The sequence below is a fragment of the Tursiops truncatus genome, chromosome 14 (assembly GCF_011762595.2).
Source record: "Tursiops truncatus isolate mTurTru1 chromosome 14, mTurTru1.mat.Y, whole genome shotgun sequence".
NCBI lineage: Eukaryota > Metazoa > Chordata > Mammalia > Artiodactyla > Delphinidae > Tursiops > Tursiops truncatus.
In genome coordinates, this window is record NC_047047.1 from 59369160 (window position 1) to 59396957 (window position 27798).

Genomic DNA, 27798 nt, shown 5'->3' on the forward strand with positions numbered 1-27798 from the left:
GCTTTGGGCCGTGCGCGTGAGCTTTGCTTGCCATGGCGGCTGCTAAGAAACCTTTGGAGTTCCACGCCAAGCGGCCCTGGCTCCCGGAGGAAGCGGTGGAAGATCCGGACGAGGACGACGAGGATGCTAACGATGAAGCCGACGATGGGTTCTCCCTGCAGGAGGTTTTACGGCTCGGAGGCACCAAGGTAATGGCCTTGGACTCCAGGAGAAGGGAGACACAGGCGCGTGGAGTGGTCCCGCGAGTGGCGCGGGCAAGTGGCGCGGCAGCCCCCGAGCTGCAGAGTGGGAGGGCGTCGTGGACCCAGATCCCAGTTTCGAAATGTGCTCGGTGCGCTTCCCGCACTTCTTTCCCATTGCTCTTTGCAAGAGAAAAGTCGTTTAGAATTGAACGTTTTTATGCCGTGTCTTTTCTTAGGATGTAGGCGTCATCTCATTTTATTGACGTAGTATAACTGGCACTCCATCAGGTCGGAGAGGACTGACCTTTTTTTTGGTCCTGACCTCGTGGTATCAGTGTTTGGAGCCCCACTGGTATTGGAATTTAACTTCTATTCTCACAATGTACACCCACACGCTCAGTTTACGCCCAAGAAGCTCTCTGCGCTCTTGGAATTTACATCCTAATTAAGGCAAAGAAACAGTAACCAAACTTTGGAATACATTGTATATCAGATGCTGAGTGGAGAAAATTAAAACGGGGAGGGAGGATAATAAATGGAAGAGGCGTTACAGTTTTAAACGAGGTGATCGGGGGACCCATCCCCGAGTTTTCGAGCAGAAAATTGAAGGAAAGAAGGGAGTGAGCCTTTTTGATTTTGTAGTTCCAGGAACAATAAAAATAGTGCAAGTGAGGTGAGAGGAGAGCAGTAAGAAACGAGGTCAGACGTGGAAGCAACCTAAGTGTCCATCGACAGATAAATGGATAAAGAAGATGTGGCACATATATACAATGGAATGTTACTCAGCCATGAAAAAACGAAATTGAGTTATTTGTAATGAGGTGGATGGACCTAGAGTCTGTCATACATAGTGAAGTAAGTCAGAAGGAGAAAAACAAATACCATATGCTAAAACATATATATGGAATCTAAAAAAATAAAATGGTTCTGATGAACCTAGGTGCAGGACAGGAATAAAGACGCAGATGTAGAGAATGGACTTGAGGACACGGGGAGGGGGAAGGGTAAGCTGGGACGAAGTAGGAGAGTAGCATTGATATATATACACTACCAAATGTAAAATAGATAGCTAGTGGGAAGCAGCCACACAGCACAGGGAGATCAGCTCAGTGCTTTGCGACCACCTAGAGGGGTGGGATAGGGAGGGTGGGAGGGAGATGCAAGAGGGAAGAGATATGGGGATATATGTATATGTATAGCAGATTCACTTTGTTATACAGTAGAAACTAACACAACATTGTAAAGCAATTATACTCCAATAAAGATGTTTTAAAAAAAAAAGAAATGAGGTCAGAGAGGTAAGAAGATGGGCTTATGTTCTGAATTTGATGGGAAACCTTAGAAGATTTGTAGCAAATACGTGACAGAGCTTTGCTTTTTATTAAATGTTTTGTTTTCAGACTAGACTTTCTGGGCAACATGGGGAGGGGGAGGATGAGCGATTAGAGGCAGGAGAAATGCAACTTACTGGGGCAGATTCAGTTTGCTCTGTACTTGGGTTGTATTTATTTATTTACATCTTCATTGGAGTATAATTGCTTTACAATGGTGTGTTGGTTTCTGCTTTATAACAAAGTGAATCAGTTATACATATACATATGTTCTCATATGTCTTCCCTCTTGCGTCTCCCTTGTATTTAATTTTTGAGTGCATAATATATGCACATGTTACGAAAAGGTTTGTTTTGGTTTTTGCTTTGTTTTGTTTAAAGGAGGGGGGTGCATGATGAAAAATCTTCTTTCCCACTTTTATCTCCAGCCATGCAGTTTCCCTTCCAGGAAGCAATTATTTTTGTGTCTTCTATATCTTCCAGGCAAATACACACACACACCTATGTTTGTTATTTTTTACACAAAAGGTACCATACTATATAATATTTTAAGTCTTTTTTTTCTTACTGTTTTATTAGAGATCCCTGCACATCAGTATAAAGTTCTGCCTTTGGTTTTATGCCCATAACATCATTTTCTTAATTTATCTAACTAGCCATTTATTGTGGATATTTAAGTTGCCAGTCTTTTGCTATTTTAAATAATGCTTCAGTAAATAACCTTGAACATATATATCTTTTTCCGCATTTGTAAGTGTATGCATAACCTAAATTTATAGACATGGAACTTCTGGGTCAAAGGATGTGTCTTGTATTTTGACTGAAGTTGACAAATTGCTCTCCATAGAAGTTGTGCCAGTTTATACTTCCATCAACCATTTAGGAAAGTGCCTTTTCCTCCACCCTTTCCCCAACACCACCTGTCTTAATTTTATCTTTGCTTCTCTGGCAGATTAAAAAATAGATGTATCATTGTGGTTCTGATTTGGACTTCTTTAAATGTCAGTGAGGTTGAGCATCTTTTCACATTTTTAAAGAACCACTTTTTTTTTCTATGAACCGTTTGTTTATATCCTTTGCACATCTTTCTGTTGGTTTGTCACTTCCTTAACTGATGTATAGGAACTTTTATATTATATATTAAGCCAAATTACTTTGATATGAGTTGCCAGTTGTTTTTTCCAGCTTATTATTTGTCTTTCAATTTTTGTATATGTTTTGTATGTAAGAGAATGATAAATATATCCATTCTTTTCTTTATGGACCCTGAGTTTTATGTCACATTTGGAAAGATTTTTCTCTACTCTGGAATTATTTTTTTAATTAAAAAATTTTATTTTATTTTTATTTTTTAAAGTTATTTTTGATACAGACCATTTTTAAAGTCTTTATTGAATTTGTCACAATATTGCTTCTGTTTTATGTTTTGGGGTTTTTTTGGCCACAAGGCATGTGGGATCTTAGCTCCCCAACCAGCAGATTGAACCCACACCCCCTGCATTGGAAGGCGAAATCTTAACCACTGGACCGCCAGGGAAGTCCCTGGAATTATTTTTTTAATTATGCTGTGCTTTCTCCTATTACTTTATGGTTTTATTTTTCACATTTAAATCTTTGATCTGTCAAGTAAGTACTTTGAGTGTAGGTGGGAGCCTAGGCAATACTCTGATAACTCAATTTCATGGATAATTGATTTCAAGGATATAGGTATCAAATTAACTTTTGAGGTTTTAACTAAACTGTTGGATTTGTAACTTATTTTTAACTTATATTTTTATGCAGCAAGATTACCTTATGCTGACTGCTTTGGATGAGAATGAGGAAGTGGTGGATGGAGGCAAAAAAGGAGCAATTGATGATCTTCAGCAGGGTGAATTGGAAGCATTTATTAAGAATCTTAGTTTAGCCAAGTATGCAAAAGCTTTCTTAATTGAAGAAGATCAACCAGCTAAAAAACAAGAAGGCAGCAAAAAAGAAGCAAGAGTATCTAAAGTAGATAATAAAAAGCAAAACACAGTAGAAAGTGAAAGTAAGGTGAAAAATAAGAAGAGGCCAGAACAACATTCTGATGAGAACAGCAGTGCCATAACAAAAGCAAAGAGAGATAAGCAACAGGATATCTTTGAATTTTTTGAGAGACGGACATTGTTACTTAAGTCTGGAGGCAAATGGTATGATCTGGAGTATAGCAATGAATACTCTTTGGGACCCCAGCCTCAGGATGTTGTGTCTAAATACAAAACCTTGGCTCAGAAGTTGTATGAACATGAAATCAACTTATTCAAAAATAAGACAAATAATCAAAAGGGAGCCTCTTCTACCTGGATGAAGGCAATTGTGTCATCAGGGACGCTAGGTGACAGAATGGCAGCCATGATTCTTCTTATTCAGGATGATGCTATTCACACACTCCAGTTTGTAGAAACTCTCCTGAACCTTGTTAAAAAGAAGGGCAGCAAACAGCAGTGCCTCATGGCTTTGGATACTTTCAAAGAGTTACTCATTACAGACCTTTTGCCAGACAGTCGAAAGCTACGGATTTTCAGCCAGCATCCTTTCAACAAACTAGAACAGTTGTCCAGTGGCAACAAGGACTCAAGAGATAGAAGACTCATATTATGGTATTTTGAACACCAGCTGAAACACTTGGTGGCTGAATTTGTGCAAGTCTTAGACACTTTAAGTCATGATTCATTAGTAACCACCAAAATTCGAGCCCTTGTAGTGGCTCATGAGCTTCTTTGTAACAAACCCGAGGAAGAAAAGGCCCTTCTTGTGCAGGTGGTAAATAAACTGGGAGATCCTCAGAACAGAATAGCCACCAAAGCCTCCCATCTATTGGAGACATTGCTTTGTAAACATCCCAATATGAAAGGAGTTGTGTGTAGTGAAGTAGAAAGACTGCTTTTCCGTTCAAATATCAGCTCCAAAGCCCAGTATTATGCAATTTGCTTTTTAAATCAAATGGCCCTCTCCCATGAAGAAAGTGAATTAGCTAACAAACTAATAACTCTTTATTTTTGTTTTTTTCGGACTTGCATCAAGAAAAAAGATATTGAGTCAAAAATGCTCAGTGCCCTTTTAACAGGAGTGAATAGGGCATATCCCTATGCCCAGACTGGTGATGACAAAGTGAGGGAGCAGGTTGACACGCTGTTCAAAGTGCTGCATATGGTGAATTTTAATACCAGTGTGCAGGCTTTAATGTTGCTCTTCCAAGTAATGAATTCTCAGCAGACGATATCAGATCGATATTATGCAGCATTATATCGGTAAGTACCTACTATTCCAGTGTGTGAATGAGAAGTAATGTGGTCTAATATAACGCAGTGCCCCTCTGTGGGGCAATAGAAAGACTTAGAAAGTAGGATCTTTGGCCCCTCTCAGCAACTTGCTATTCACCAACTTTGAGTCATTTAATCTTTGGTTCCCTGTTGGGCATCTGTATTATATGTTTTGAATACGTCATTTATTATTTTTTATTTTGAGAAGTCCCCATCCTTGGTCCTGTATTTCTTTCCTCCTGTCCTTCACACAGCCATTTAGTCATTCATTCAACAAGAATTTTTTGAGTGTCAACTATGTGCTGGGCACTATTCCAGAACTCGGGATATAGCACAGTGAACAAAATTCGCACCTCTAGAGGCACTTCCGTTCAAATTGCGGAGGACAAATGGTAAACAAGAATGTTTTTAGATAGGAGGGTTGGGGGTTGCAGTTTTGGAATTTTTCTTAAATATTGGGATTAAGACTTTGGTACTAGATTTACTGAATTTTGCAACTGTCCTGCAGTGCACCCACTGAGGGCTGATATTTTGAACAGTTTGTACACTTGGGAACTGTTGAAGTACACCAACAAGCTATGTATTTCCTTCTAATTCATTTTTCTAATTTTACATACATATATCTTGTGAGAAACGTAACATAGTGGTTAATATCTTGGACCTAAGCTACATGACCTGGATTTGAATACCAGCCATTAGCTTGCTGTGTAACTTTGGACAAATTACTTAATCCTCATTAAAACCATATTGGTAAACATGATCAATCCCATTTTACTGTGCTTTTATTCATCTATAAAATGTCAAGGGAAGCACCTATCCCGTAGGGTTATTATGAAGATTACGAAACTTCCCCACAGTTACACAGCTAAAAAATGACAGAACTGGGATTTTAATAAGATTAAGGAGTTAATGTATTTGGAAACCCATGTCATCGTCAGTGTATGGTATGAATTTAACAATGCCCAACAACATAGTAAGTGCTCTGTACGTGCTGGCTGCTGCCATTATCATCATCATTATTATTATTACTACTCACATACATTTCTTAAATTTAATCCTCTTAACAGCTCTCCAGGCTGTGAGGTACAATAATTTGTGCAAGGTCTCACAGACAGTATGAGGCCAAGTTAGGTGGCAAATCCAGGCCTACTGACTTGGAGTTCATGGTGTTTCATGGCCCTGATTGCACTGATACACTAAAAAGAATCTCAGAGGCCTTTCCACAACTCTTAAGAGTCTACAGTCTTTTAAAGTACCGTAACCCTAATTCCCTGGCAGTCCAGTGGTTAGGACTTGACGCTTTCACTGCCGTGGCCTGGGTTCAGTCCCTGGTTGGGGAACTAAGAATCCCGCAAGTCATACACTGTGGCCAAAAAGAAATGTTTTAATTTTTGTTTTTAAATAAAGCAGGGGCTTCCCTGGTGGCGCAGTGGTTGAGAGTCCGACTGCCGATGCAGGGGACACGGGTTCGTGCCCCGGTCCGCGAAGGTCCCACGTGCCGCGGAGCGGCTGGGCCCGTGAGCCTTGGCCGCTGAGCCTGCGCATCCGGAGCCTGTGCTCCGCAACAGGAGAGGCCACAACAGCGAGAGGCCCGCGTACCACAAAAAATAAATAAATAAAAATAAAGTAATAAATACTTTAAAACTTTTTTTAGTTTGGAAAGACTTCCAAGGCTGAAAATGTAGAGGTTTTAGGATTAGGTTTTTTGGTAACTTTTGAGGGTCATAAGAATTTCTCATTTTTAGAAAGTGTGTGGAATCTATTGGAAAATATATTTCTAATATCCGTTTAACATCTCAGAGTTTAACACAACAGTCTAACATCTCTGAGGAAGTGGTGGATGGAGGATGGATTCCCTCAAAGGGCTTCTGAGCCTTTTTAAAGGCTCTCACAGATGATTTTCCTCTCACAGATGGATTCCCTCAAAGGGCTTCTAAGCCTTTTTAAAGTATTTATTTTCTCTTCGTTTTATTAAAAATCCTTTAAATAAAAATTCCCTGATATTAGTTGAGGGGTAAAAGAAATGAAGAAGTGATTTGGTTTACAAAAACGTGATTTATCAAAAACTCCAGGAACATATTCTGGGTCAAATGGTGGAGACAACAACCATCTAAATTCTCAAGTTTTTCTCTTGATGCGTAATGGAACTTATGATTTAAAATGAGTGCCAAAATGGATGGCAATGTTGAAAATTCAAATGAGAAGAGAGAAAGTGGAATAGCAAAGATTATATGAATAACATAGACTTTCTCAGAATATCACCAATAGGTACTAGAATTGTGGAACTGACAAATGGGGAAAACTAGATATGTGAGCAATATGAAAATGCCTCACAAGGTTAAATATTTTCATTTCTGGTGTTAGTAGAAAAAAATTAAAGTGCTTAGAACAAAAGGATTGATTCCACTTTTGGAGTGGTTATCTGGAGGATTGTATTAATTCTGGGTGTCCTAATGTCTGGGGGGTCCAGACCATTTGGAGCATCTCTAGGATTCAGCAAACAGGATAAAGAGAGAATTTAAAAATTATTGTATGAGATAATATCTCAGTAGCCTGCAGAAGAGAGACTTTGGGGGAGAGAAGGACAAATAATAGCTATAGTAAATGGTCAAGTATTTGAAAGGCTGTCGTGTAAAAATATAATTAGGTTATTTTGTTGTGGGTTTTTTAACCAGTTTGTTGACCTATAAAATTGTATATATTTAAAGCATACAACATGAAGATTTGATACATGTATCCATTGTGATGATTACCATAATCAAGTTAATTAACACATCGATCACCTCACACACATAGTTAACTACTGGGGGGAGGGGTTGAGAATGCCTAAGATGTATTCTCAGCAAATTTCAAGTACTCGATACAGTATTATTAACTATATTCACCATGCAACTGAACGCTTACACCCTTTGACCAACATCTCCCCATTCCCCCACCCCCTACCAACCTGTTCCCTGTTTCTATGAATTTGATTTTTTTTTTTAAGATTCTACATATACATGACATTAGAGTAGTTGTCTTTCTCTTTTTTTACTATGCACAATGTCCTCCAGGTTCATACATGTCACAAAAAGGGCTTCCTTCTTTCTTGTGGCTGAATAATAATCCATTGTGTATATATACCACATCTTCATTATCCATTCATCTGTTGACACACACATAGGTTGTTTCCATACTTTGGCTATTGTGAATAATGCAGTGAATGTAGGAGTGCAGATAGCTCTTTGAGATACCGATTTCATTTCCTTTGGATATATGCCCTGAAGTGGCATTGCTGGGTCATATGATAGTTTTATTTTTAATTTGTTGAGGAGCTGCCATACTGTTATCCATAATGGCTGTAGCAATTTATATTCCTACCAACAGTGTACAAGGGTTCCATTTTTTCCACATCCTTGTCAATGTTTGTTAACTCCTGTCTTTTTTATAATAGCCATCCTAACAGGTGTGAGTTGATATCTCGACGTGATTTTGATTTCCATTTCCCTGATGATTAGTAGTGTTGAGAGCCTTTTCACGTACCTTTTGGCCATTTGTGTGTCTTCTTTGGAAAAACGTCTATTCAGGTCCTTTGCCCATTTTTAAATTGGATTATTTGGGAGTTTTTTGCTATTGTATGAGGTTCCTAATATATTTTTTATATTAACCATTTATCAGATACATGGTTTGCAAATATTTTCTTCCATTCCATATGTTGCCTTTTCATTTTGTTGATGGTTTCCCTTGTTGTGCAGAAGGCTTTTAAGTTTTATGTAGTCCCACTTGTTTACTTTGCTCTTGTTGCTTGTGTTGCTTCAGAAGGCAGTAGTAAAATTAATGGTTGGAAATTACACAGGAGCAAATTTCAGCTGTGGATAAAGAAGATGTTTTCTGGCAAAAGTGAGTTGTCCAAAATTGGATTGTGCTCCTAGAGTGAGAGTGAGCAGTCCTCAGTCACGAGAGATATTGAACAAGCACTTGCCATGGAATGAACCACTTACTCATTCAACAAATATTGAGTGCTTATTAAGTGCCAGGCACTGGGGTTACAACAGTGAATAACACAGGCACAGTCCCTGTTCCATTGGACTTTGGGGGAAAAAGAGAAAGGAAACAAAAGGTGTTAAACTATAAAGAAGATAAACGTGGGACTGAGATAGAGTATAATGGAGGAACCTATGGACGTGCAGACAGTTGGAGAATAGCATTCTGGGCACAGAATAGTGTATAGGAAGGATTTACACAGGTAGTACATTGAACAAGAGATTCTCACAATTCAGTTTTCTACTATACATGTACAGTCTTCACTAGAGCCATGTGGAGGCAGCCTCTGGTCCCCCAGCTAGTAGGTAGTGATGCAAGGATAAGAACCCTGGTCTAGTTGACTGCTTTCATAGGTCAGTTTTCACTGTTTGGTTTTGGATTAGCCTTCCATGTGCAGTTCTTTATCTATATGAAAAGTTATACTGTTAGGGCTGTGCCCTGTTGGTCTAGAGAATAGAAAACCACTTGGAAAAGAGAAAAGAAACCACACACAAAAAAGAAAGTCGTGCTTCTGTGGCTTTTCTTCCCCCTGGTACTACCATCACTCTTTCTATTCTGGTCATTGACTTCCATCTTCCATCTTAGGGCAGAAATGGTCTCTTGTTCTAAAATAAGCAGCAAGGTTATTCCTGACTAAGATGAGGTTAGTAGTTGCCTCTAGTAGTTGCTGGGTATGGGGATGTTTTATGAATACACACAATCTCGTTTCTGTTTTGCAGGAAGATGCTGGATCCGGGGTTAATGTTGTGTTCTAAGCAAGCCATGTTTCTTAACCTTGTCTACAAGTCTCTGAAAGCTGACATCGTGTTGCGGAGGGTGAAGGCTTTTGTGAAGAGGTTACTTCAAGTTACATGTGAACAGATGCCGCCATTCATATGTGGAGCTTTATATCTCGTGTCTGAGATCCTTAAAGCAAAACCAGGTTTAAGAAGTCAACTAGATGATCCTCCGGTATATTTTACAATTGCTTTTTAAATTGAGTGGGTTCTGAAATATATTTGGTATTTTTCTTCTTTGCTTCAGTGACAATAACTTAGTTAGTTCTCTGGAGCAGAGTGTGAGTCCTGGAATTAGACTGACCTGGATTTTAGTCCCAGGTGTACAGTTTACTAGGTGGGCATGTTGCTTCACCCCTTTACACATAAGAAACTACCCTAAAATGTGATTATATGAGATAGTTACAGTTATAGAGCTAATAGATCTCTTAAGCCTATCTCCTCAGTTGTGAAATGGACATAATAGCACCTACCTCGTAGCGTTATTTACAACAACTCAAAAATTCATTTGAGGGCTGAATGCTTTCAAAGTCTCAGGGATTCTTGGCTCAAAACTTAACTCTGTTACATTTAGGAATAAGAATGTGGCCTCCTCTCATTCTAAATTCCATTGATGGAACTTTCACGTTTCATCAGAATTGCAATAAACAAATCTTCAAAACTACTTCACGTAATTGAATACTTTTCTCATTGATTAACCCAGATTCATTAAACCATTTTTTTTTTAGGAGTTTGATGAGGAAGAAAATTTTATTGACATAGGAGATGATGAAGAAACAGAAAAATTCACTGATGCAGATAAAGAAACAGATACAGATACCATGAAAAAAGTTGAGATGGAAGAAACTGTGTCTGAACGTCATGTGGAAACCAAAAAGTTAGAGTCTGCTTCTTGGGTGCACTTTGATAATTTGAAAGGTGAGTTTCTTAAATCTTTAAATTATTTTCTTGAATTTTTAAACCGAGGAACTGGATTCCCCTTTAATCTTAATAGAAATTAATATTATACCATTTTAGAAGTCCTCAATATTGCTTTATTTTAGATCATATATCATAACCAGATATAATTTTTATATCATAACCAGATATAATTAGGATCCTAGAAGTAAATTTTTAATATAGTGAATCATTGACTTACTTATGAACAGTACTACAGATAATAAATACATCTTTTAAAGTAATTTAAATCTTAGAAATTAAAGCAGATACCTTTTGGAGCTGTGAAGATTTAGTGAGAAAAATGTGGCCATGTTAGATGCACAGTAGATCTCTTTTCCTTCAGCTGAAGTGTAATAAGTTTATACTTTTGAATGAGTTTTAGTTTCTTGATCTTTATCTGTACATGTAAAGGCCTCTTGCATGGAACATATATGAAAACAACACGTGTGTACACAAAGTTTGATTTACAAAGGTATTTGGTTACATATTGTGAATAGTGTGGAACTTGTGGTTACTTTGTTCAAGCATCATGTTTACCCTCTGTAGTTCCTTAAAGTAATGTTTTAGGATTGAAAACATTCTTGATATAGAAACTATGTTTTCCATACACACAAACTGAATTAAGTCTATTAATAGACTATTAGAGCCAAAAGAAATCTTAGAAATGCAGGCTTTTCATTTGAGGCTGTAAAGAAAAGCACACTAGCCTTGAGGATCAAGAAAGGTGCCAGACCCATTTCTTCAAACTTGTTGTGGGACTCTGGTTCAAATTATTTCATCTCTCTGAACTTCAGTTTGCTTGTGAGGTATAAAAGAGAAATATGGTAGCCACCAGGAAGTTTTTAAAAGAATCCATCAGTTGCCCTGAAGGCTAAACAGGGAATAATCCTTTAGAAGGATGACAAGCACGTGCATTGTGAAGTAGACAGTTCCTTGCGTGTTCTGAAGTTTCCTTGTTTTACATTTTCTAATCCGGAGTTGCTAAAAACATGAAGAAGATAATATAAAACCTGTTCCAAGTGAGACTTACTTCTGGGCATAATTTAATGACAAACATTCAGTGTACTGTAAAGCTCCAAAAGAATTTAGACCTGTTTCATCTTCAGGTCATTTGTCATCTTAACACTTATGACCTAATTGACCGAGAAATGGGTACCTATTTGAAAGGGGATGAATTTTGAAGGGGAGCTTTTAGTAGTTGGGATAAATATGCTGCCTGGTTTACTCAATAGCAAATGCTAGCTTAGATACCAAGATAAATTCTGGTGGCTTGGAGTTTTTATTCTAGGTAGGATGCCTGGCTAACTAAAAATGCTGATACTTAATAATTGTCAGTGACAGCATTGATCCCGGTGGGTGTAGTGACCTCTTGGGCTAGGAATAGAGCATTTGAGAAATACTATATTTGTGTTCTCAGGTGGCAAACAGTTAAACACATATGATCCATTCAGTAGAAACCCTTTGTTCTGTGGAGCTGAAAATACAAGTCTTTGGGAACTCAAAAAGGTAAAATAATTTCAAATTGTCTCTTAATTCAACTGTGCTATATATTTGCCCCCATGGATTTAACACCTTGAAGTTTCCATTTTTCTTATAAGTGATAAATATAGGAGTTTAGTTATTTAGACATTAATTGGCAGAAGAAAGTAATTTGAAGTATGTCACCTGGCTGTAATGCCTTATAACCCATATTTCTGTTGCCTCTGAAAAACATTAAATTTACGCATTTCTACATTCACGTGTAGAAAATCTTAAATAATGTGCATGCAAAATAAGGATGTTATACATGGCTATAAGTAAATTTTGCTTTTTGTAAGCACACTATTGCATACAATGGCTCTGTAAAATGGCTAAATTTTGCTTTATGCATTAGATATCTCTGAAAGGTTTTGTGATAATAGAACTTTTTGCAAGCAAAGTTACTTTTTAAATATGTGAGAGGAACGCATATTTCTAATAAGCTTTCTATGATTTTTTTTGCTAAAGCAAGTGTCTACCCATGCAGACTCCTGTGGGTCCCTGACACCTTGTTAGCGAGTCTGCAAGGTCACAACTACTTTCATAGTGATACCAGGACATTATTTGCCTTTGTCACTATTGACAGTGGCGCTGATGGTATTAAAGAAATGGATAAAACTGCTGGTGCCTTAAAGCAAATACAGACAGTAGTACCAAGCTGCACTCATGGGCATTACATTCTTCATTGCCATATACTTGCAGCCGGGGAAAAAAGCCAGTATCACATAAGAATGATGAGGCAGGAAAAACTGTTGATTTTATTATCTTGACTCCAAAGTACATACATGTCTTTTTAATGTTCTGTGTGTATATATATAAAACAAGAACACATAACACACTCTGCTGCAGACCTAAGTATGAGGGTTGTCTCATGTCTCAACGAAAAGTGCCTGTGTAGTTGTTGGAAACTCAGCTAAGCTGTCTGGCTGACAGGCTGGTCACTCAGACTTGGGTATTTGGGAGATATTTTCTTGAAAATGAATGACGTGAACCTGTTACTTCAATCAAAACAGCTGACAGTATGTGTTGTCAATGATAAAGTTCAAGTTTTTAAGCAAAGGTTAAAATTTTAGAACTCCTGTAACCACCATCTTGAGCTTAACAGTTTCTCGATACCTTTTCTGATTGAAAGGAGTGGTGATACTAACAATGTGATTTTTGTGATACTGAATGAAATGTGACCAGCATTGGAAGAATTGCATAACTCACAAAGTCAGTATTTTCGATATGACTAATACACAGTGTTATGAAGTCAAGCATGGATAAAAGATCCATTCACTGTAGACCAGTTAATTTTAAGTAGCAAGTACCAAAAGCTGATTGATAGGGTTTCAGATTCCATACTGCAACTGATCTTCAATTTTTATATAGTATCAAAGGAAAAAAACCCACAATTATATGAAAGACTATTGGTTAATCCTCTTTTTTCCAACTATATATCTGTGTGAAGCCAGATTTTCTTCATATACTTCAACTAAAATAACATGGAATACAGAAGCAGATATGAGAATCCACTTATGTTAAACCAGACATTAAATAGATTTGTAAAACTGTAAAATAATGCTACTTTTATCACTAATATTTATTCTGAAAGTTATTTTTCATAAAACATTTATATTAATATGTAATAGGTTTATTGTTAATTTTTTTTTATTTTTAAAATTTTCTTATTTTTGGCTGTGTTGGGTCTTTGTTGCTGTGCACGGGCTTTCTCTAGTTGCGGCGAGTGGGGGTTACTCTTTGTTGAGGTGCACAGGCTTCTCATTGCGGTGGCTTCTCTTGTTGTGGAGCACAGGCTCTAGGTGCACGGACTTCAGTGGTTGCAGCACGCTGGCTCAGTAGTTGTGGCTCGTGGGCTCTAGACCACAGGCTCAATAGTTGCGACACACGGGCTTAGTTGCTCCACAGCATGTGGGATCTTCTTGGATCAGGGCTCGAACCTGTGTCCCCTACATTGGCAGGCAGATTCTTAACCACTGCACCACCAGGGAAGCCCTATTGTTAATTTTAAATGAACTATAAGTGTTTAAAATTTTTCTGTTGTAATTTCTAATAAGGTAAATATCAATAGATATATCCCACTTAAATTACGGAAGCTCTTGAGGTCCTTGATTTTTAAGTATATAAAGTGTTCCTGAGACCAAAATTTTGAATCACTCTTCTGATGTATCGGCTTAAGTTTCAGTTTTTTGTATTTTCTTAAATAATCTGCAACTGTGGTAGGAGTTGACCTTACTTCACATTTTTCTTTTTAGCTTTCTGAGCATTTTCATCCCTCTGTGGCCCTTTTTGCAAAGACTATCCTTCAGGTAAGTCTCAAATATTCAGAAGACAAGAAATTAAAGAAAATAATCCAGTTTTAGATAATAATTAGTCAGTGTTTACTAGATAGAATCGTGTACATTTTTCTGCTGTTGTAAAGGAGCAATGACTTGTTTGATACAGAGCAGCAGATAATTCTTCCCACTCTGAGATGAGTGGAAATATAGGATATTACAAAACCACAAGAGTTATTTACTACATCCTGGCTTTGCTCCTGAAGAAAGATTGCCCTCCCCTTTCCCTTTTGTCGTGTTTGCCAGTCGGGGTTTGGTTCCTGGTTAATGGTTAGATAACCTACATAATACTATTTGACTATTCATAAAATCAGCAGTGCATTGTAGAATATGTATGAGTGTGTGTTTAATTTCTTCAAGAAAAGAATAACATGCATGAGAGGGATATTTGAAGGGTCTTTTATTGCGTATTTGTGCCTTCGAAGCAATGTAATAGATGTTTATGCTTTTCTTCTTGTTTTTTCTCTGGATGTATATATATAATTTCTTAATTCCCTCCTCCTACCTTTCAGGGAAATTATGTTGAGTATTCAGGGGATCCACTACAGGATTTCACACTAATGAGATTCTTGGATCGATTTGTATACCGAAATCCAAAGCCACATAAAGGGAAAGGTACGCTTCTATTTGATGAATTTTTTGGCTTTCCCTGTTAATATTCAATAAACAACATGAGCATATATAACTAGGTTTTACATTACACTGTCTTGATTTTACATTTCAGAAAACACAGACAGTGTTGTGATGCAGCCAAAAAGAAAACATTTTATGAAGGATATTCGTAGTCTTGCTGGTAAGTATAAAGCCTGGACGGTTGAACCTGACAACAGTACAAGTCAGTAACACATAAATTGTGTTATTCTTTGCTCTACTTTATCAGAATAAAACCTAAGCACCAGAGATATTATCCATCTTTGTTGCCAAGATTGGTACGCATTTTCAAGTTTACTGAGATTGGGCCTTTTTTTTTTTCCAGAAAATTTCAAACATATCCAAAGCATATATACACAAGTGATATGATGGACCCCACCCCACCCCACCCATAACCATCACCCATCTTCAACAATTAGCATTTGCCATTCTTGTATCATCTATAGGTAAAGCTATAGCTTTATCAGTGACACTGCCCCCGCCACCCCCCATATATAATTACCTTTTACAGCTCAGACCATTTTAAGCTCTCTAATGGGCTTGGTGGAAATACCCACAACAGATTTTGTCACAGAGCCTCATTTTAAACTTATTTCAACAGGTATTTAGTACCAATCTTGTGGATCTAATTCTGCTTTTGTATTCACAGCAGGTATTTCTTTACATACTAGATCCCAGCTCCTTTTTTTTCACAGTCTAGGGTTCAGTTACAACTTAATAAATCATTTAATTTCTAATTAACTTATATCACAGAGGTCCAGAGACATAAAAGGACTTGCCCAAAGTTAGAGTTGGAATCAGAAGCCAAATACTCTTTTAACCAAGATGAGCCTGAAATTTTTATTCTGATGAGGAAACACTAATATATTGTAGTTCCTTATTCTTGTTTCTTAGTTTTCCTCAGTATTAAGTTAAATTGTGATACTTCTGTGTTTGCTTCCTATTCCCAGAATGGCAGGCATTGTTGTCATTTTTCCAAGGTGAAAAATGACGAGTTCAAAGTGATTATTAAGAGAACTCTTTTGAGTCTTTGTTTCTCTTGAAATTTGGATCCTGGATGCAATTGGAGGACAAGAGAACCCTGTTCTTTCACTGTGACGCACTGATGGCTACAAACTGTATTGTAGCCGATGAAGTTTCAAATGTTGGTTTTCCTCCACACAGACTTTTCCAGAGGTTGTCCTTAGCACTATAAGATGCCTTCTGTCCAGGGACTTCCCTGGTGGCGCAGTGGTTAAGAATCTGCCTGCCAGTGCAGGGGACACGGGTTCAAGCCCTGGTCCAGGAAGATCCCACATGCCACAGAGCAACTAAGTCTGTGCGCCACAACTACTGAGCCTGCGCTCTAGAGCCCATGAGCCACAACTACTGAGCCTGCGTGTCTAGAGCCTGTGCTCCGCAACAAGTGAAGCCACCACAGTGAGAAGCCCACGCACCGTAACGAAGAGCAGCCCCTGCTCGTTGTATCTAGAGAAAGCCCGTGCATAGCAATGAAGACCCAACACAGCCAATAAATAAATAAATAAATTTATAAGATGCCTTCTGTTCAACTTCCTCACATTATGAGACTTTAGAGAGATTCTAAAGAATTATAGGTATTCTGTATTTAGTCTTAAGAGCTTGAATAACATAAAAAGAATTACTTAAATAAAATTCTTAACTTGTTTTCCTAGTTAACAGTAAGGAGTTCCTTGCAAAAGAAGAAAGTCAAATACCAGAGGATGAAGTGTTTTTCTACAGGTAATATATTTAATACTGTTTCATTTGGAGAACTGTTAAATTTAAAATTTTTAGATTCCATAAATGCTTTGTTAACATAGGCCTATCTTGAAAAGGGCGAACGATATGTCAATCCGTTTTTGTGAGGGGAGTTTAGAAATGTCATTTTGCTAATGTTGAGATGTATAAATGAAACTAAAACAAGTAAATTTGAGGGTTTTGTTTTTAATAATTTAGCATAAATTTTAAGAACCTTGACTTTGAAAAAAGTTTTTTTACTCTAGTAATTTTCTTACAGGCTTAAATCTGTAACTCATGAGTTATTTGTCCAAAACATGGCTCTGCGTAGAATTAGCAAAACACTGCACTACTATGGAGATAAGTCCTAAACCTACTAGTATTAAAACTAATGCCGTGTAATAGTAAAGGAACTATTATCTCATCTGGTTGATTGGGTAATTGGGTTCGATTTGGTTTGCTCCTTTTTTTTTTTTTTGGCAGCACTGGATCTTCGTTGCTGTGTGCGGGCTTTCTCTAGCTGCAGCGAGGGCTACTCTTCGTTGCGGTGCGCGGGCTTCTCATTGCAGAGCACAGGCTCTAGGTGCACGGGCTCAGTAGTTGTGGCGCACAGGCTTAGTTCCTCTGCGACATGTGGGATCTTCCTGGACCAGGGCTTGAATCCGTGTCCCCTGCATTGGAAGGTGGATTCCCAACCACTGCGCCACCAGGGAAGTCCCTGGTTTGCTTTTTTAAAAAATTTTTTGTGTAAACAATTTTGAGGCTATGATCCCATCTGCAAAATGCTAAGTTTCACTGTACCCTGATAGAAGAAAAAGTCTAACTGATAAAATACTGTGATTACAGGTCATTTAGAGCCCCAGTTTCTAATATTCGAATACTTGTATCATTGCAGTCGTGCTGATGCTAAAACAACCTTTTACAGTGCCATTTAATTAAGATGAGTTAAGGTGTTTTTATGAAGAACCAAGCCTAAATCATTGAAATTTACTATACTTCACGTTTCAAAAGTTTTCAACTGTTTTGAATTCAAAACTAGTTTTTCTATAATAAATACAGATTTTAGTCATTTATATCCAGCTGAGTTAACAGTTTTTACACTTGTTTGTGACACTGGCCATAGGTGCTTTGATTATAGTAAAATGGGCCCTATGGTAAAACTATCAAATATATAACATGCATTTTATTTTAGGTATTATAAAAAAGTTGCTAGTGTTAAACTGAAACAAAAACGGAATGAAGATGAAGAAAGTATAGAAGATGTGGATGATGACGAATTTGAAAAGATGATTGGTAATTTGTTTACCTTTATAATCCACAGAGTTAGAAAAATTTTATTGGAATTTAGACTGAAAATAAAATGGGAAATTAGATAAGCTTACATTGAGCTCACATGTTGCATATCATATTACACCTACTAAAAATAAGCACATAAATAGTTCTAATGGAGTAAAAAGGTCTGCAATTACTAAATATTGTTTTATTTGATATTTTCCCTCTTTCCGTAAAAGAACTGTAGAAAGAAGCTAAAATTAACTGGAACGCATTTAGTTTAGGGATTTAATTAAGGTCAGCATATTCATGGGTTTGTTTAGATTAATAAAACACCAGCAGTGTCAAATGTATATCATTTTGGTGTTTACTTATCATGAACAGCCAAATCATGATGTGTTGATTGATTCAAATATAAGACATGTCAACTCTGTTATTCCTTGCTACGTCTTACAATTTGTATATTGTTCTCTGGCAGACACGTTTGAAGATGATAATTGTTTCACCTCTGGAAAGGATGACCTTGACTTTGCTAGGTAAAATACTTTTCTTCAGTTCTTTTTTTTAACTTTTCCCAGCATTTCTCAAATTATTGTCCCTCGGAACAGTGGAGCACAGGAATATGTGTTGTATAGGAGAAAGGTATTAGGTATTGAAGGAAGTTTGGGAAGTGGACACAGTTCTTTCATTTTGGACCTTTATAATGCCCGTTAGTATATTAAATAAAGGCTCTGAGCTGTCTGTCACTCTCCTTTGAATTCTGTTAACAGCCTAATGCCCTGCTGGTCACCAAAACATACTTGAGAAAACAAAGTCCTCTTTTACATTTCAAGTTGTTGTTTTTCTTCAGCAACATGAAGAAGAAAGCAAAAGGAGCTAAGGATGACTTAGAAGATGAAGATTCAGAAGATGAGGACCTTGGTAATTTGGATGATGATGAAGTTTCCTTAGGAAGTATGAATAAAGAATTTAGTGAAATTGAGGAAGATGGAGGAACATTCATGGATGTGTTAGATGATGAAAATGAGGGCATTCCAGGTAAACTTTTAAAATATAAGACAAAAACAAACTGGAGCTTTCTTCCTCAGCATAGGCTAGTTTTTCTGTTGAAGGTTTTTTAATATTACCCTGTATTCAGATTAATACTCAGATCAGACAGAAATTTAAAGAGGACCTTTTTTCTCCTCTCATTTGAAACTGAAGGGTTTTTTTGTTGTTGTTTTATCAGCAGTTGAGTTTCTGTTTTGGGCTTTTATTTTAATCAGCAGTGAGGCTATCTGTGCTATACCTGTCGAGCTGTTATATTGCCTTTTTAAAATGTTGGTAATGGTAATTTGTAGTTTTTAAAAGTTAATCAATATTCATCATCATAGCCCTATAGCAGTTTTACTGTTTTCTTAAATTGCTTAATAACAGCGGTGTTTTTTTTGGTAACAGAACTTGATGATGATGTCAGCTTCAAAGTCAATAGTAAGAAAAGCAAGAGAAAAGGTGCAAATGATTTCGACTTTGCTGGGTCATTTCAAGGTAAGAAAATGTATTGAGTCTCTTTTAAACCTAAGCAGTGAGTATGGGAAAGCTATTGTTCATTATCATTTTGGGAAATTAACTTTTCTAATGGATAAGAAGTCTTAAACATATTTTTAATATATGAAAAACGTTGTTTCTCACATCCACCTTCAATTATTTTTTCTTCCCAAATTCACTCCTCTCATTTAAATAGCTCTAGATCATCATTTCATTCATGTTTAAACCATTCAATAATACGTAAGCCATGGATTTTCCATAGACACCTGTTGCCTTTTTCCTTTTCTCTATCAACTCTTATCCTTCCCATTTGACCCATCTAAAAACCCATGCTCTTTATTAACTTCATCTTCCTTTTTTAATGAGATCTGCCATGACAAAATGATTATAACCTCAAAAATATATAAAACAGATAGGAATTTTTAAAGTATATGATAACAGATTATGTCTTTTAGTGTAATTTCTATGGTGCTAATAAAAGGAAAAAAGTACTGTATCAGGTGACAATATTAAGTTTTTGATAAAAATGTAGAAAGCACAATAAATGTTTTATGACGAATTTTATTCCAAAGTGGCTCTAGTAGAGACATTGATGTAGAGTTTTAAGTATTGTTTCAGGTAAAGTGAAAATGGATAAAAGCAATATTTTTAGTTAATATAGTTTTAGATAGTGTGAGTTAAAATGTAATAAACATTAATGAACTTACTTAGAAAACAGAAACAGACTCACAGGCATAGAAGAAAAACTTGTGGTACCAAAGGGCAAAGGAGAGGAGGATAAATTGGATAAACAAGGTCCTACTGTATAGCACAGGGTACTATATTCAATGTCTTCTAATAAACTATAATGGAAAAGAAAAAATGTAATAAATATTAAAAATAGATATTTTACTATATCATCTATTTTGAAAGGTTTATATGTTAAGAATTATAGGGGAGTTTTTTTTAAAGAACAGGTTTATTTTGAGTAGTAAACAAAACTCCATTTATCACATCATAAACAAACCTTCCATCAGTTTCTTAGAACGAAACCTCTGACTTAGAGTTTACACTTAAATAGTCTAAAATCCATCCATGTCAACTTTAGAATTGTAATCTTGCCTGATACTGTGAAATAGGACGAACTTTGATCGATGGTCAAATCTGAAAGACAAGAAGACACTGTTGTCACCTGAACAGTCCTATTTAGGATATTAACTTAAAAAAAAAAAAACCTTATACTAACTTTTGAGTTATTTTTCTGTCTTTAAATGCCAGCTACCTAATGATACTAGAAGATAATTGTAATTGTGTGTTTTAACCCAAATATATATTTTTAACAAAACTATGTTGAAGATTATATTTATCCAAAATCATTGGATTTACAATTTAATAATCTAGACTTATACTTTTTTTTAAGGACCAAGGAAAAAAAAAAGAAATTTCAATGACTCCAACCTATTTGTATCTGCTGAAGAGGTAAGGCTAATGTACTACTTTAAGCACTTAGCTATTCTATTGATATTGTTTTTTAAGTTTTCTAATACATGCATCCCCCCCTTTTTTCTTTCAAAGTTTGGCCACCTGTTGGATGAAAATATGGGATCCAAGTTTGATAACATTGGCATGAATGCCATGGCTAACAAAGATAATGCAAGTAAGTAACTTGAATTTTTATTTAGGTTTTAACTTCGAATTAGGTTAACTAACTTAGGCTTTAACTTAGAATTTCTGAAAATCTGAATATTTCTGGAGGACCTTTTTTTGTTGTTTTTTTTTTGTTTTTTTTTTTGTTTTTGCGGTACGCGGGCCTCTCACTGTTGTGGCCTCTCCCGTTGTGGAGCACAGGCTCCGGACGCGCAGGTTCAGCGGCCATGGCTCGTGGGCCCAGCCGCTCTGCGGCATGTGGGATCTTCCCGGACCGGGGCACGAACCCATGTCCCCTGCATCAGCAGGCGGACTCTCAACCACTGCACCACCAGGGAAGCCCTGGAGGACCTTTTTATAGTAAGAAGGGATAAATGGTTCCTCACAACCTGAAAAGAATGGCTTTTTCACCTCTGTCTGCAGAGCACATGGGATTAAAAAGTATTTATACTACAGAAAAAGACTACAGCCTACAAAAGTTACTTTTTTTTTATGGAAGCAGGTTATTTTTATATAATATGAATTTGCTAAGTAACTTTATAAATATAGGCATTTTAATTATTTCTGATATTGATAGTTACTGGCTGCTCTTCTTTCACCAGTAAGTGTTCAGGGGAAATAAAATCTGTGAAGCATTTGTTCCTTTGCTGTAAATAGTAAATCTTTGATGGTAAATATGGAAGGAAAGCAACAACCGAGGAGGGGTTTACATAGTGGATGGGAAATGACTGTAGGTCATGGCAGACTGGAAGTTCCTGTTAGGATGTTTGGTGGGGCCTCCAAGAGTCTACAATGTGCTTATCTTTTTTCTCCCTCCTCAAAGGTCTCAAACAGCTTAGGTGGGAGGCTGAACGCGATGACTGGTTACACAACAGAGATGTGAAAAGCATCATCAAGAGGAAGAAAAATTTTAGAAAGAAGAGGCCAAAAACCACTCAAAAAATTAAAAAGCAAAGAAAATGAGTGTTTTCTAAGTAAATTACAAGTTAAAATTCTACTTACTCCTAATTTTTGCTGTTCAGCCATTTTTCTTGATCTTGCTCTCTGATGCCATACATTCCAGAGTGTTCAATGGATTTGTAATAAACTATAAATAGAAATAGCTGTCATTTATGAAATCATGTAAAAGTGTTAAAATTAAACTATATTGAGAAAAAAATCAAGATTTTTTCCCCTTATTTCTACATGGTAAAATGAAAAGGATGACAGTAGGATACATGTGTTGTATATAAGCTCTAGCATCTCTGCTAATCATTGTAATGAACACTATTTACTAAGCATTGCTTTATACCAGATACTGTGTGAAGTAATTACATAATGTTATCTTGTTTAATCCTTACAACAATTCATGAGATGGGCATCATTATCTCTACTTGATGAGAAAGAAAAAGCTCGTTCGCAAACCAGAGATTGGTTTTAAGTTTTAAGCTGTGGATTTGATTCCATCACACTCAGATATGTCTCATTCCAAAGTCTACATTCTTAACCCACTGGAAGAATTAAGAATCCAGCCCATTAGCTGGATTCACCCATTGGCTAACTGGGATGAGAATTTTCTCCACTGTGTTCTCAGAAGGAGTGAAAATAGAAATGAACAGTATTTTTGGAAACTGGCATCACAAAATTAAGAAGCCATTTAGCCCGTAATTGGTCATAAAGAAACAATTTATAAAGGTTACCTGAAGAAGTTGTTTTGTACTCTTAATTTCACTTAAGGAAAAACATACCTTCCAAGATGAAAGGGAATTTCTTGCTCATTGTTTGCCTGAAATCTAAAGAAAAGTCTTAAAATTAGGCATGATTAGAAATTCATTGTTTTAACACATGGAGCCATAATTTAGTGCTAGCTTTAGGGTCTATAAGATAGGAATCCTATTAGAAATTTGTGTTAAAGTCCTTGGTAATCCAGGAACTGTATCTTTTTAAATAGGGTGTAAATTGCACTTAAACCTTATATGTAGCCTTCCCTAGTTATTTTGGAGTTTTTAAAACTTGGCCTATATATATGATGTAATTTATTTTGAAATGGTACTTAAAAGCAAATTTTCAGTGTTAATGTGAAATTCCCTTGTGTAATTTTATAAACTTTTTATGGATGCCATTTTACCTTTTTAGAGAATTAGACATAAGACTTCACTACACCCAATTTTTGAAGTGATCTTAAACTTTACTTTCCTTTTAAATACTGTTTGGATGTTTTCTTTTATGCCCTTCCATCCGTTAAGAAGGCAAATGACAAGTTTCAAAGATGGCCACCACCCCAGGACTACTATTCCCTGCTTTAGGGAAAGAGAAAGTAGCACTTTCTGATTTTAAAAGTTGAAGGCGCTAATATAAAATTTCCCCCACAAAATGACAAAGCACTTTTGGTGATGGCCAGTGGCATGGGAAAGGCTTTTAGTGGCTAGTATTGATGCAGAGGAAGCACTCTGCTAGCTTGAGAAACTGGTTACTTGACAATTCAGCTATGCTACCTCTTGCTTTTTCAGTCTTACCAAACAATGAGGTGTAATGGGCAGGCTGGATTTTTTCCATCTGTGCTAAGCCAGACCAAGGACACTGCTCTATGCCCCTCATTAGTAAAATCCATGGAAGTATGAAACATTTTCCCTAGTCTACAAACAATTTTTTTTTTTTTTAGGGAGAAGAGTAATTTATTCTATAATAATTAACACCTAGCTTCTTCCCCTTGTGCCTATAAAATGGCTAATATCAATACACTGAATCTGAAAAGGCAGTTTCTCTAAAGAAGCCATTTAACCTAAAATGCATTAGCAAACTGTACACCCCCCTACAAAACACTAATTTCTGAATTATGATTACCTTGGCTTGTGTTCATCTTTTTAAACAAAAAATATGCTCCAAAAACGCCCACAAGTTCAGCTACTAAAACTCCTTTAAAGATCTTCTTTGCCAGTGGATCCATAGTACGGGCCATCCTAAGTTTAACAATAACAAATAAATGTAAACCTGAATAAGCATATACAAGCTTAGTACCACTTCTATAAAAATAACTCCCAATTCATTCCCATAGTTTGAATGATTATATAGGAATAAAACCCTAAAGTTACCGTATCCTTAGTTGTATTAGACATGTCTCACTTTCCTAGTTTTCAACCTCCATGCGTAAGGGGCACAAGTGAACCAAAGACATGATTGGAGAAAGCACAGCGCGGAGACAAAATGGAAGGCATTGTGAAAGGAACTAACAGTTTATGGAACTGAGATTTTTAAATTGCTTAAGAATATAGAATGGTGGGAGTTAGGGTAAAACTTTTTCTTAGCTGAACTAGGAATTAAATAAGATATGATCTAATGGGCACAATATGTGAAGTTCTTTATGAAGTACCCTACAAAAGTATGGTTATTCTGCAAGTCGTTGTACATGTTTTATAGCTAGAAGTTTTCATTTATTTATACAACATACTGAACTATGTGCCACAGTTCTGGGCATTTTATATAAAGTTGAGCAATAAACTGGTTCTTGTTCCTGAGGAGCTGCTATTCTAAGCTGCAAACTAATTACGTCACCCAAAGGGCTTGTTAGAAATGCACATTCTTGGGCCTCAGAGAGCAATTCCCCAATCCCCAGGTTCTGATTCAGCAACTCTAGGGTTGGTGCCCAGTAATCTGCCCTTTTGCAGGCAACTCCAAGTGACTTGTATACAAGAGGCCTCTGGACCACATGAGGGGAACACTGACCACCATCACCCAGTAAGTGGCAAAACTAGACTTCAAATCTTGATTCTCTTCCTATAATTAAAATAAAAGCCAGTAAGAAGGAAGGGCTTAAGTCTTTATTCTCTTTCACTAAAGCAAAAGCTAACAAGGAAAGGGCTATATAACAAGTGAAGAAAATAGCATATATGACTTACTGAATATATGAAATGTAAACCCAAGTTGTTGGTTTTTTTTTTTTCCTTTTGGCTGTGCCCATCAAAGTCAGGAAGGACAGGAGAACAGTGGTTTTTAAACTCAGGATTTCAACACTGTCCTGTGTATGCTCTGTAACACTTTTCCATTCTCCGTGTGAGGTGGCACCTCCTCTCTAATACTCTGCAGCTCCAGCTCTCCCGCTCATTCCATTCAATTTTAACTCCTTTTCGCAATGTCTGAGGGTGGGCATAATTAAATACCCTACTTTGGTAGGATTATCCTAATATTGTAACCAGGTGTCCCTCCCCGCCAGCCCCCAGGTTCCCTTCTCTCATTTTGATAATGTGATCACCCTAGGGACTAAAAGATTAAAACTTTATTATTCTTACCTAAGAGAAGTGAAGTGGAGGGAGTTAAAAAAGAACTTACACATAACCAAGAGGCAGTGAGGGAGTGGGAGACTTGTTTTGCTTTGTCTACTACTATGCTGTACATAACTGACAGGAAATAAGCCATGATCAGTACAGGGAGCTCTCCTGGGGTTATTTTTAATGTTCAAAGGGTGAAACACAAAACAAAACAAAGCCTGCCTGCAGTCAGATCCACAGTGTAAGGACTCCAAGTAGAGTTCTGCTTTGTTTTGTTGGGAGGGAGAGAGGATAAGGGTTCAAAAAACAAAGTCCAAGTAACAGTATAGTAAAGCATTTACCTTTCTTAAAAACGGATATACATACATTTTACATTCCAAGTCCCTCAACTTCAGAAAAGGTGTTTATAATGACTGATAAAACCCATTTGATAAAGACCACCAAAGGCATAGCCATCCACGACAGGTTACTAACGGGCAGAGACGGAGTTAAGACTAGACAAGATTTTGGAGAAGGATGGAACTCAGGTGAAGTTTAAAATAAAGCAGTCCTTTGATGGGCTCGAAGAAAAGCAGGGCTGTGTGTCATGAGGTTACATCACACTGGGCTGAGAAGCTGACTTAGGGTGCACAAGCTTAAGACAAATGTGCAATGTTTGCGTCCGAAAACGCCTCGTCTATGCACCAAAGCTGGAGATCGACGCGGCTCAGCATCTCCAGGCAACATTTCAAACAGCGAGGTCTTTCCTCACACTCCAGATGTGGGACAAGGTCTCCCTGCTACGACCCCGGGTTCAATTACAAGGGCACTTTTTCCAGGTTCCCACGGTCAAGCGCCAAGCAACCACCGACGCCTCCGAGAGTGGCCTCGGGGAGGCTACCCGCGATCCTCAGCCCCTCGCGGCCTCCGCATCTCCGGTGCCCCGGCTCCAGCCAGCTCCCCAGCTCCCCCGGTTCCCCCCCACACCCAGCTTCTCGCCCCCACCCGGGCTCCCAGCCAGGCGCCGACACACGCGCAGCGCAAGCAGCACTGCCCCGGTGCCGCGCCAAGGTCATTGAGCGACCCGGAAACACTCGGGCCGGGCCGGCGCCCCTCCGGCGGACGGATACAGTGACACCGAGTGTTCTTCGTATCGCCCCAGAACTCTGCCGAGGTCCCCCCAAAAGCCTGCTCTGCTCCCCGCTCTGAAGACCTGCCAAGGGAGGCAGCTGAGCGAGCAAGAGACCCGCACGCGTACCTTACCTGAGGCACGTAGTCGCCGGGCTGCGCAAGCTCCAGGGCTGGCAGAGCCCCGCCCCTCCCGGGTTGGGCCCTCCCCGCCCCGCCCCGCCCCGCCCCGCCCCGCCCCGCCCCGCCCCACACCGTAATCACCCGTTACTGTTCTCTTACTAAAAGTCTACCCTGACTGCAGGCTGCTTACATTGTTTTATTTAATCCTCCCAACAACTTTGTGTCATGATAGGTGCTATGAGTATCTCATTTTACAGAGGAGGTGCGAGTTTAACCCTGCCCACAATTAAACAGTTAGTAAGAGCCAGAACTTTGATTTGAACCCAGGGCACTGACTGGAAAGCCTGTGCTCAATCATTTTTCTACACCCTTCAACCCAAAGTGGCATCAGCAACATTGGCATCACTTGGGAGCTTGTTAGAACTGCAGACGTACTGAGTCAATCTACATTTTAGCCAGATCCCTAAACAATTCGTTCGTAAATCAAAATTTGAGTCACTGCCTGTACTGCCTACTAAATAAGAGGAGGAAAAGCGGGGAATGAAAAGGGGAAAGGGGAGGAGGAGGAGAAAAGGAATATAAAAAGGTCTAGGAAGGTTCCATGTGGTTGGGCTACACCCCACAGGCCTGCAAGCTTTGTAGTTGCTAGCCTGGAAACCGAAGAAACAGCCTGGAGACAGCAACAGAGACATCAAAAGATTACGGACAGCAGATCTTACACATCTGAAGCAAGGTCCTGGAGCAACACCCCACTGTGTGTGGCAGAGAGTGGACAGAACATGGCAGCAATCTTCGCTACTTTGGAAGGGAGGGGGTGAAGGAGGCTACCATTTACAGGTGGAATTGATATCAGGTTGGCCCATCAGGGAAACCAGCAGCTGGGGCCGGGCGCAAGCAAGTAGGCAGTTACTAATTAAGCCCTATAACTAAGAGGATTGGATAGTCATGTGAGTGAAGCAGGGACTGGTCAAGCAGGGGAGGTAGAGAGCAAGAGAGCAGCCATCTTCAATGCTGACCGTACACATGTGCATGACAAAGCCTGAAATACTCGAAACAGTTAGACACAGATCTACCTTCACTGAAGTTATAGTCAAATGGGGGGGTAAAATATATCCACAAATA

General features: G+C 38.0%; 2 protein-coding genes across 3 annotated transcripts; one reads left to right on the top strand and one right to left on the bottom strand.

Annotated features, from left to right (window-relative positions):
* On the top strand, positions 1 to 22196 carry CEBPZ (CCAAT enhancer binding protein zeta). 2 transcript variants are annotated; one of them, XM_019942929.3, is made up of 16 exons: positions 4 to 188; positions 3296 to 4785; positions 9540 to 9771; positions 10325 to 10514; positions 11953 to 12041; positions 14309 to 14362; positions 14902 to 15004; positions 15114 to 15182; positions 16714 to 16780; positions 17970 to 18070; positions 18528 to 18585; positions 18900 to 19087; positions 19487 to 19576; positions 20976 to 21034; positions 21131 to 21212; positions 22026 to 22196. In XM_019942929.3, the coding sequence occupies exons 1-16, from the start codon at positions 33 to 35 to the stop codon at positions 22163 to 22165; spliced, it is 3168 nt and encodes a 1055-aa protein (XP_019798488.1). In that variant the 5' UTR covers positions 4 to 32; the 3' UTR covers positions 22166 to 22196. The 2 variants fall into 2 exon arrangements, with proteins under 2 accessions (XP_073647769.1, XP_019798488.1); XM_073791668.1 differs by lacking the exons at positions 17970 to 18070; positions 18528 to 18585; positions 18900 to 19087; ... (2 more) ...; positions 21131 to 21212; positions 22026 to 22196 and adding an exon at positions 17058 to 17963 and having other exon boundaries at positions 1 to 188.
* CEBPZOS (CEBPZ opposite strand) lies at positions 20118 to 26751 on the bottom strand. The gene is made up of 5 exons (XM_019942930.3): positions 26689 to 26751; positions 24026 to 24141; positions 22930 to 22974; positions 22205 to 22289; positions 20118 to 20719 (listed from the first exon to the last, which is right to left on the bottom strand). Exons 2-4 carry the CDS (start codon positions 24138 to 24140, stop codon positions 22207 to 22209), a joined length of 243 nt encoding a protein of 80 aa, XP_019798489.1. The 5' UTR covers position 24141; positions 26689 to 26751; the 3' UTR covers positions 20118 to 20719; positions 22205 to 22206.
* Between the last annotated feature and the right edge of the window lie 1047 nt (positions 26752 to 27798).

Coding starts and splice junctions, on each gene's coding strand:
- CEBPZOS (XM_019942930.3), bottom strand. CDS start 24,140: ATGGCCCGTACTATGGATCCACTGGCAAAGAAGATCTTTAAAGGAGTT. Junction 22,975..24,025: donor AAAGATGAACACAAGCCAAG/GTAATCATAATT, acceptor ACTTTTCTTTAG/ATTTCAGGCAAACAATGAGC. Junction 22,290..22,929: donor ATTCCCTTTCATCTTGGAAG/GTATGTTTTTCC, acceptor TTCTATTTATAG/TTTATTACAAATCCATTGAA.
- CEBPZ (XM_019942929.3), top strand. CDS start 33: ATGGCGGCTGCTAAGAAACCTTTGGAGTTCCACGCCAAGCGGCCCTGG. Junction 12,042..14,308: donor GTCTTTGGGAACTCAAAAAG/GTAAAATAATTT, acceptor TTTTCTTTTTAG/CTTTCTGAGCATTTTCATCC. Junction 16,781..17,969: donor GATGAAGTGTTTTTCTACAG/GTAATATATTTA, acceptor ATTTTATTTTAG/GTATTATAAAAAAGTTGCTA.